The sequence below is a fragment of the Carcharodon carcharias genome (assembly GCF_017639515.1).
Source record: "Carcharodon carcharias isolate sCarCar2 chromosome 29 unlocalized genomic scaffold, sCarCar2.pri SUPER_29_unloc_23, whole genome shotgun sequence".
Classification (NCBI taxonomy): Eukaryota; Metazoa; Chordata; class Chondrichthyes; order Lamniformes; family Lamnidae; genus Carcharodon; species Carcharodon carcharias.
Genome location: NW_024470669.1, coordinates 87501 through 97500, shown reverse-complemented (window position 1 = coordinate 97500; position 10000 = coordinate 87501). Strand labels below are relative to the sequence as shown.

At 52.0% G+C, this 10000-nt stretch overlaps 1 protein-coding gene across 1 annotated transcript in view; it reads right to left on the bottom strand.

Annotated features, from left to right (window-relative positions):
- Window positions 1-10000, bottom strand: part of LOC121274065 (amyloid-like protein 2) — a 97264-nt gene that overhangs the window by 48688 nt on the left and 38576 nt on the right. The window contains exon 7 of the mRNA XM_041181203.1: window positions 3868-3998. Within this exon, the coding sequence (XP_041037137.1) occupies window positions 3868-3998 (131 nt within the window). The remainder of the gene's footprint in view (window positions 1-3867; window positions 3999-10000) is intronic.

Sequence of the window (10000 nt, the reverse complement as noted above, 5' to 3'; positions counted from 1 at the left end):
CTGAGGGAGTGCTGCACTGTCGGAGGGTCAGTACTGAGGGAGTGCTGCACTGTCAGAGGGTCAGTACTGAGGGAGTGCTGCACTGTCAGAGGGTCAGTACTGAGGGAGTGCTGCACTGTCGGAGAGTCAGTACTGAGGGAGTGCTGCACTGTCAGAGGGTCAGTTCTGAGGGAGTGCTGCGCTGTCAGAGGGTCAGTACTGAGGGAGTGCTGCACGGTCAGAGAGTCAGTACTGAGGGAGTGCTGCACTGTCGGAGAGTCAGTACTGAGGGAGTGCTGCACTGTCAGAGGGTCAGTACTGAGGGAGTGCTGCACTGTCGGGGGGTCAGTGCTGAGGGAGTGCTGCACTGTCAGAGGGTCAGTACTGAGGGATGCTGCACTGTAAGAGGTTCAGTACTGAGGGAGTGCTGCACTATCAGAGGGTCAGTACTGAGGGAGTGCCGCACTGTCGGAGAGTCAGTACTGAGGGAGTGCTGCACTGTCAGAGGGTCAGTACTGAGGGAGTGCTGCACTGTCGGGGGGTCAGTGCTGAGGGAGTGCTGTGCTGTCGGAGGGTCAGTACTGAGGGTGTGCTGCACTGTCGGAGGGTCAGTACTGAGGGAGTGCCGCACTGTCGGAGGGTCAGTACTGAGGGAGCGCTGTACTGTCAGAGGGTCAGTACTGAGGAAGTGCTGCACTGTCATAGGGTCAGTACTGAGGGAGTGCCGCACTGTCGGAGATCATTACTGAGGGAGTGCTGCACTGTCGGAGGGTCAGTACTGAGGGAGTGCTGCACTGTCGGGGGGGACAATACTGAGGGAGTGTTGCACTGTCAGAGGGTCATTACTGAGGGAGTGCCGCACTGTCAGAGGGTCAGTACTGAGGGAGTGCTGCACTGTCGGGGGGTCAGTGCTGAGGGAGTGCTGCACTGTCAGAGGGTCAGTACTGAGGGAGTGCCGCACTGTCGGAGGGTCAGTACTGAGGGAGTGCCGCACTGTCAGAGGGTCAGTACTGAGGGAGTGCTGCACTGTCGGGGGGTCAGTGCTGAGGGAGTGCTGCACTGTCTTTCAGATGAGATATTAAATCGAGGCCCCGTCTGCCCTCTTGGGCGGGCGTGAAAGATCCCACGGCCACAATTTGGAAGAAGAGCGGGTCGAGGGGGGTGGGGGGGTGGAGTTCTCCCCGGTGTCCTGAGGCCAATATTTATCCCTCAACCAACGTCACTAAAAACAGACGATCTGGGTCGTTATCACATGGCTGTTTGTGGGATCTTGCCGTGCGCACATTGGCTGCTGCGTTTCCTACGTTACCACAATGACCTCACTTCGAAAAAAAACGTCCTTTGTTGTCTGTGGAGCTTTGGGACGTGCAGGGGAGGTGACAGGCGCTAGGGAAATGTTCTGTCTTTACTCAGTCAGGGGGACACAGGCTGGTGCTCATACTGAGCTCTGATACAGGGCCACACAGCAGACAGGCCAGAAAGGCTATCGCTCCTGGAATAAAAGGGGCACTAGCGATGTGGATACAAAATAGGAAGCAGAGAGTAATGGTCGACGGGGATTGTTCGGGCTGGAGGGAGTTTTGTAGTGGAGTTCCCCAGGGGTCAGTATTGGGACCCTTGCTGTTCCTGATATATATGAATGATCTGGCCCTGGGCGTGCAGGGGACAATTTCAAAGTTTGCGGATGATGTGAAGTTTGGGAGAGTTGTGAACTGTGAGGAGGACAGTGTGGAACTTCAATAGGACACAGACAAGTTGGTGGAGAGGGCAGATAGGTGGCTGATGGAGTTCAGTGTGGGGAAGTGTGAGCTGATGCATTTTGGCAGGAAGAACATGGACGGACAATACAAAATAAGGGGTGACACTTTTAAGGGGGTGCAGGAGCAGAAAGAGCTGGGGGTAAATGTGCTTAGATCATTGAAGGTGGCAGGACAGGTGGAGAGAGCAGTTAATAAAGTATATAGTATCCTGGGCTTTATTAATAGGGGCACAGAGTACAAGAGCAGGGAGGTTATGCTGAATTTATATAAGACACTCATTAGACCTCAGCTGGAGTATTGTGTACAGTTCTGGGTGCCACATTATAAGAAGGATGTGAACACATTGGAGAGAGCACAGAAGAGGTTTACAAGAATGGTCCCAGGGATGAGAAACTTCAGCTATGAGGATAGATTGGAGAGGTTGGGACTGTTCTCCTTGGAGAGAAGGAGGCTGAGAGGAGATTTGATAGAGATGCTCAAAATCATGAGGGGGGCTGGACAGAGTAGATAGGGAGAAGCTGTTCCCACTCGTAAACAGATTGAGAACGAGAGAGCACAGAGTTAAAGTGATTTGCAAAAGGAGCAAATGCGAGGTGAGAAACTTTTTCACACAGCGAGTGGTTGGGGTCTGGAATACACGGCCTGGAAGTGTGGAGGAGGCAGGTTCCATCGAGGCACTCGAGAGGGCAGTGGATGATTGTTTGAATAGAAACAACGTGCAGGGGTACAGGGAAAAGGCAGGGCAATGGCACTAGGTCATAATGCTCATTTGGAGAGCCGGTGCAGACATGATGGGCTGAATGGCCTCCTTCTGTGCTGTTAAAATGCTGTGAAATTCTGTGGGATGGGGGTACCCTGGAGAAAGTGGGGGGTGTGGGGTCAGGGCTGATGGAAGAAAAGGTTTTCTCACGCGGACAGACTGACTGATGTGGGGTGGACTGGGTTTTGGGTTAGGGAGTGAGGTTAATGCAGTGATAATTTCCCTTTATCCACCTCAGGCTGTGGGGCAGCACCAGCTCCAGTGCACACACACTCACTCACACACTCACACACACTCACACACACATACTCACACTCACACACTCACACTCACACAGAGGGAGATCCTGCTGTTCCTTGTGCTGCCACCAAATGGTGATCCTGCACTGCATTAATGAGATTACAGACTAGTGTGTGGTTGTGAGAGTGTGTGTGTGAGTGTGAATGTGTGTGTGTGTGTGTATGTGTGTGTGAATGCGTGTGTCTGTGAGAGTGTGTGTGTTTGTGAGTGTTTGAGTCTGTGTGTATGTGTGAGTGCATGTGTCTATGTGAGTGTGTGTTAATGTGTGTGTGTGTGTCTGTGAGAATGTGTGTGAGTATGATTGTGAGAGTGTGTGTGTGTGTATGAGTGTGTATGTGTGTGAGTATGTGTGCGAGTGTGTGTGTGAGTGTAAGTATGAGTGTGTGAATGTGTGTGTATGCATGTGAATGTGTGAGTGTGTGTGTGAGTATGCAAGTGTGTGTGTGTAAGTGTGAGTGTGTGTTAGTGTGCAAGTGTGTGAGTGTAAGTGTGAGTGTGTGAATGTGTGTGTATGTATGTGGGTGTGACTGTGAGTGTGAGTGAGTGTGTATGTATGTGAGTGTGATTGTGTGTGTGTGTGTGAATGTGAGTGTGTATGTGAGTGAGTGTGAGTGTGTGAATGTGAGTGTGAGTGTGTGAATATGAGTGTGTATGTATGTGAGTGAGTGTGAGTGTGTGTGAGTGTGTGAATGTGTGTATGTATGTGAGTATGAGTGTGTGTGAGTGTGTGAATGTGAGTGTGTATGTATGTGAGTGTGACTGTGAGTGTGTGTGTGAGTGTGTGAATGTGAGTGTGGATGTATGTGAGTGTGACTGTGAGTGAGTGTGAGTGTGTGAATGTGAGTGTGTGAATGTGAGTGTGTATGTATGTGAGTGTGACTGTGAGTGTGAGTGTGTGAATGTGACTGTGTATGTATGAGTGTGACTGTGAGTGTATGTATGTGAGTGTGAGTGTGTGTGAGTGTGAGTGACTGTGAGTGTGAGTGACTGTGAGTGTGAGTGTGCGTGTATCTCCCCCCCACCCCAGGGAGAGGCCATTTTGTTTATGCTGAAGGTGTTAACTCCGACCTCATTGATTCGATTCATTCTCCGCTCCTCCAGATCCATCTTCGCCCGGATGAAGTGAGCATGTTCATTCCCATCGGCAGGATTCTCGAAGTACACGTCCACCCCATCAGTGGGCCGGGCCGGAGGGGACACTGAAAGACCAGCAGCCAATCAGCAGCCTGCTCTCAACACAACAACCAAACCCACCGCGTACCAGCCAAACACCCGCAGCATCCAACTGCAACCTCCCAGCGGAACCAATCATCATCGCAGGAAGCTGTACCAATTACCCAATTACCCTCTGCACTACCGAACCAATCACAGTCAACTGAACCGGAAGGGGTTTGGATCCATTGGGATTGTGGACATTGGGAGTGAACGGGAAGGGGTTTGGGTCCATTGGGATTGTGTACAGTGGGAGTGAATGGGAAGGGGTTTGGTTCCATTGGGATTGTGTACGGTGGGAGTGAACGGGAAGGGGTTTGGATCCATTGGGATTGTGTACAGTGGGAGTGAACGGGAAGGGGTTTGGCTCCATTGGGATTGTGTACATTGGGAGTGAATGGGAAGGGGTTTGGGTCCATTGGGATTGTGTACATTGGGAGTGAACCGGAAGGCGTTTGGGTCCATTGGTATCGTGTACAGTGGGAGTGAACGGGAAGGAGTTTGGATCCATTGGGATTGTGTACAGTGGGAGTGAACGGGAAGGGGTTTGGATCCATTGGGATTGTGTACATTGGGAGTGAATGGGAATGGGTTTGGGTCCATTGGGATTGTGTGTGGTGGGAATGAACGGGAAGGGGTTTGGGTCCATTGGGATTGTGTACAGTGGGAGTGAACGGGAAGGGGTTTGGGTCCATTGGGATTGTGTACAGTGGGAGTGAACGGGAAGGGGTTTGGGTCCATTGGGATTGTGTACGGTGGGAGTGAACAGGAAGGGGTTTGTGTCCATTGGGATTGTGTACAGTGGGAGTGAACGGGAAGGGGTTTGGGTCCATTGGGATTGTGTACAGTGGGAGTGAACAGGAAGGGGTTTGGGTCCATGGGGATTGTGTACAGTGGGAGTGAACGGGAAGGGGTTTGGGATTGGGATTGTGTACAGTGGGAGTGAACGGGAAGGGGTTTGGGATTGGGATTGTGTACGGTGGGAGTGAATGGGAAGGGGTTTGGGTCCATTGGGATTGTGTACGGTGGGAGTGAATGGGAAGGGGTTTGGGATTGGGATTGTGTACAGTGGGAGTGAACGGGAAGGGGTTTGGGATTGGGATTGTGTACGGTGGGAGTGAATGGGAAGGGGTTTGGGTCCATTGGGATTGTGTACAGTGGGAGTGAACGGGAAGGGGTTTGGGATTGGGATTGTGTACAGTGGGAGTGAACGGGAAGGAGTTAGGGCCAATTGGGATTGTGTACAGTGGGAGTGAACGGGAAGGAGTTAGGGTCAATTGGGATTGTGTACAGTGGGAGTTAACGGGAAGGGGTTTGGGTCCATTGGGATTGTGTACAATGAAAGTGAACGGGAAGGGGTTTGGGTCCATTGGGATTGTGTACAGTGGGAGTGAACGGGAAGGGGTTTAGGTCCATTGGGATTGTGTACAGTGGGAGTGAACAGGAAGGGGTTTGGGTCCATTGGGATTGTGTACAGTGGGAGTGAACAGGAAGGGGTTTGGGATTGGGATTGTGTTCAGTGGGAGTGAACGGGAAGGGGTTTGGGTCCATGGGGATTGTGTACAGTGAGAGTGAACAGGAAGGGGTTTAGGTCCATTGGGATTGTGTACGGTGGGAGTGAACGGGAAGGTGTTTTGGTCCATTGGGATTGTGTACAGTGAGAGTGAACAGGAAGGGGTTTGGGTCCATTGGGATTGTGTACGGTGGGAGTGAACGGGAAGGGGTTTGGGTCCATTGGGATTGTGTACTGTGGGAATGAATGGGAAGGGGTTTAGGTCCATTGGGATTGTGTACGGTGGGAGTGAACGGGAAGGGTTTTGGGTCCATTGGGATTGTGTACAGTGGGAGTGAACGGGAAGGGGTTTGGGTCCATTGGGATTGTGTACATTGGGACTGAACGGGAAGGGGTTTGGGTCCATTGGGATCGTGTACATTGGGAGTGAACCTGAAGGGGTTTGGATTCATTGCGATTGTGTACAGTTGGAGTGAACAAGAAGGGGTTTGGCTTCATTGGGATCGTGTACAGTGGCAATCAACGGGAAGGGGTTTGGTTCTTTTGGGATTGTGTACAGTGGGAGTGAATGGGAAGGGGTTTGGGTCCATTGGGATTGTGTACAGTGGGAGTGAACGGGAAGGGGTTTGGTGCCATTGGGATTGTGTACAGTGGGAGTGAACGGGAAGGGGTTTGGCTCCATTGGGATTGTGTACATTGGGAGTGAATGGGAAGGGGTTTGGGTCCATTGGGATTGTGTACAGTGGGAGTGAACGGGAAGGGGTTTGGATCCATTGGGATTGTGTACATTGGGAGTGAACCGGAAGGCGTTTGGGTCCATTGGTATCGTGTACAGTGGGAGTGTACGGGAAGTGGTTTGGGTCCTTTGGGATCGTGTATGGTGGGAGTGAACGGGAATGTGCTTGGGTCCATTGGGATTGTGTACATTGGGAGTGAATGGGAATGGGTTTGGGTCCATTGGGATTGTGTACAGTGGGAGTGAACAGGTAGGGGTTTGGTTCCATTGGGATTGTGTACAGTGAGAGTGAACGGAAAGTGGTCTGGGCCCGTTGGGTTTGTGTACAGTGGGAGTAAATGGGAAGGTGTTTGGGTCCATTGGGATTGTGTACAGTGAGCATGAACAGGAAGCGGTTTGTGTCCATTGGGATTGTGTACAGTTGGAGTGAACGGGAAGGGGTTTGGGACCATTGGGATTGTGTAATGTGGGAATGAATGGGAAGGGGTTTAGGTCCATTGGGATTGTGTACGGTGGGAGTGAACGGGAAGGGTTTTGGGTCCATTGGGATTGTGTACAGTGGGAGTGAACGGGAAGGCGTTTGGTTCCATTGGGATTGTGTACAGTGGGAGTGAACGGGAAGGGGTTTGGTTCCATTGGGATTGTGTACAGTGGGAGTGAACAGGAAGGGGTTCGGGTCCTTTGGGATTGTGTACAGTGGGAGTGAACGGGAAGGGGTTTGGGTCCATTGGGATTGTGTACAGTGGGAGTGAATGGGAAGGGGTTTGGGTCCATTGGGATTGTGTACAGTGGGAGTGAACGGGAAGGGGTTTGGATCCATTGGGATTGTGTACAGTGGGAGTGAATGGGAAGTGGTTTGGGTCCATTGGGATTGTGTACGGTGGGAGTGAACGGGAAGGGGTTTGGGTCCATTGGGATTGTGTACGGTGGGAGTGAACGGGAAGGGGTTTGGGTCCATTGGGATTGTGTACAGTGGGAGTGAACGGGAAGGGGTTTGGGTCCATTGGGATTGTGTACAGTGGGAGTGAATGGGAAGGGGTTTGGGTCCATTGGGATTGTGTACAGTGGGAGTGAACGGGAAGGGGTTTGGGTCCATTGGGATTGTGTACGGTGGGAGTGAACAGGAAGGGGTTTGTGTCCATTGGGATTGTGTACAGTGGGAGTGAACGGGAAGGGGTTTGGGTCCATTGGGATTGTGTACAGTGGGAGTGAACAGGAAGGGGTTTGGGTCCATGGGGATTGTGTACAGTGGGAGTGAACGGGAAGGGGTTTGGGATTGGGATTGTGTACAGTGGGAGTGAACGGGAAGGGGTTTGGGATTGGGATTGTGTACGGTGGGAGTGAATGGGAAGGGGTTTGGGTCCATTGGGATTGTGTACGGTGGGAGTGAATGGGAAGGGGTTTGGGATTGGGATTGTGTACAGTGGGAGTGAACGGGAAGGGGTTTGGGATTGGGATTGTGTACAGTGGGAGTGAACGGGAAGGAGTTAGGGCCAATTGGGATTGTGTACAGTGGGAGTGAACGGGAAGGAGTTAGGGTCAATTGGGATTGTGTACAGTGGGAGTTAACGGGAAGGGGTTTGGGTCCATTGGGATTGTGTACAATGAAAGTGAACGGGAAGGGGTTTGGGTCCATTGGGATTGTGTACAGTGGGAGTGAACGGGAAGGAGTTTTGGTCCATTGGGATTGTGTACAGTGGGAGTGAACGGGAAGGAGTTTTGGTCCATTGGGATTGTGTACAGTGGGAGTGAACGGGAAGGGGTTTGGGTCCATTGGTATCGTGTACAGTGGGAGTGAACGGGAAGGGGTTTAGGTCCATTGGGATTGTGTACAGTGGGAGTGAACAGGAAGGGGTTTGGGTCCATTGGGATTGTGTACAGTGGGAGTGAACAGGAAGGGGTTTGGGATTGGGATTGTGTTCAGTGGGAGTGAACGGGAAGGGGTTTGGGTCCATGGGGATTGTGTACAGTGAGAGTGAACAGGAAGGGGTTTAGGTCCATTGGGATTGTGTACGGTGGGAGTGAACGGGAAGGTGTTTTGGTCCATTGGGATTGTGTACAGTGAGAGTGAACAGGAAGGGGTTTGGGTCCATTGGGATTGTGTACGGTGGGAGTGAACGGGAAGGGGTTTGGGACCATTGGGATTGTGTAATGTGGGAATGAATGGGAAGGGGTTTAGGTCCATTGGGATTGTGTACGGTGGGAGTGAACGGGAAGGGTTTTGGGTCCATTGGGATTGTGTACAGTGGGAGTGAACGGGAAGGGGTTTGGGTCCATTGGGATTGTGTACATTGGGACTGAACGGGAAGGGGTTTGGGTCCATTGGGATCGTGTACATTGGGAGTGAACCTGAAGGGGTTTGGGTCCATTGGGATCGTGTACAGTGGGAGTGAACGAGAAGGGGTTTGGGTCCATTGGGATCGTGTACAGTGGGAGTGAACGGGAAGGGGTTTGGATCCATTGGGATTGTGTACAGTGGGAGTGAATGGGAAGGGGTTTGGGTCCATTGGGATTGTGTACAGTGGGAGTGAACGGGAAGGGGTTTGGATCCATTGGGATTGTGTACAGTGGGAGTGAACGGGAAGGGGTTTGGCTCCATTGGGATTGTGTACATTGGGAGTGAATGGGAAGGGGTTTGGGTCCATTGGGATTGTGTACAGTGGGAGTGAACGGGAAGGGGTTTGGATCCATTGGGATTGTGTACATTGGGAGTGAACCGGAAGGCGTTTGGGTCCATTGGTATCGTGTACAGTGGGAGTGTACGGGAAGTGGTTTGGGTCCTTTGGGATCGTGTATGGTGGGAGTGAACGGGAAGGGGTTTGGATCCATTGGGATTGTGTACATTGGGAGTGAATGGGAATGGGTTTGGGTCCATTGGGATTGTGTACAGTGGGAGTGAACAGGAAGGGGTTTGGGTCCATTGGGATTGTGTACAGTGAGAGTGAACGGGAAGGGGTTTAGGTCCATTGGGATTGTGTACGGTGGGAGTGAACGGGAAGGTGTTTGGGTCCATTGGGATTGTGTACAGTGAGAGTGAACAGGAAGGGGTTTGGGTCCATTGGGATTGTGTACGGTGGGAGTGAACGGGAAGGGGTTTGGGACCATTGGGATTGTGTAATGTGGGAATGAATGGGAAGGGGTTTAGGTCCATTGGGATTGTGTACGGTGGGAGTGAACGGGAAGGGTTTTGGGTCCATTGGGATTGTGTACAGTGGGAGTGAACGGGAAGGCGTTTGGTTCCATTGGGATTGTGTACGGTGGGAGTGAACGGGAAGGGGTTTGGTTCCATTGGGATTGTGTACAGTGGGGGTGAACGGGAAGGGGTTTGGGTCCATTGGGATTGTGTACAGTGGGAGTGAACAGGAAGGGGTTTGGGTCCATTGGGATTGTGTACGGTGGGAGTGAACGGGAAGGGGTTTGGATCCATTGGGATTGTGTACAGTGGGAGTGAATGGGAAGTGGTTTGGGTCCATTGGGATTGTGTACGGTGGGAGTGAACGGGAAGGGGTTTGGGTCCATTGGGATAGTGTACGGTGGGAGTGAACGGGAAGAGGTTTGGGTCCATTGGGATTGTGTATGGTGGGAGTGAAGAGGAAGGGGTTTGGGTCCATTGGGATTGTGTACAGTGGGAGTGAACAGGAAGGGGTTTGTGTCCATTGGGATTGTGTACAGTGAGAGTGAACGGGAAGGGGTTTGTGTCCATTGGGATTGTGTACGGTGGGAGTGTATGCGAAGGGGTT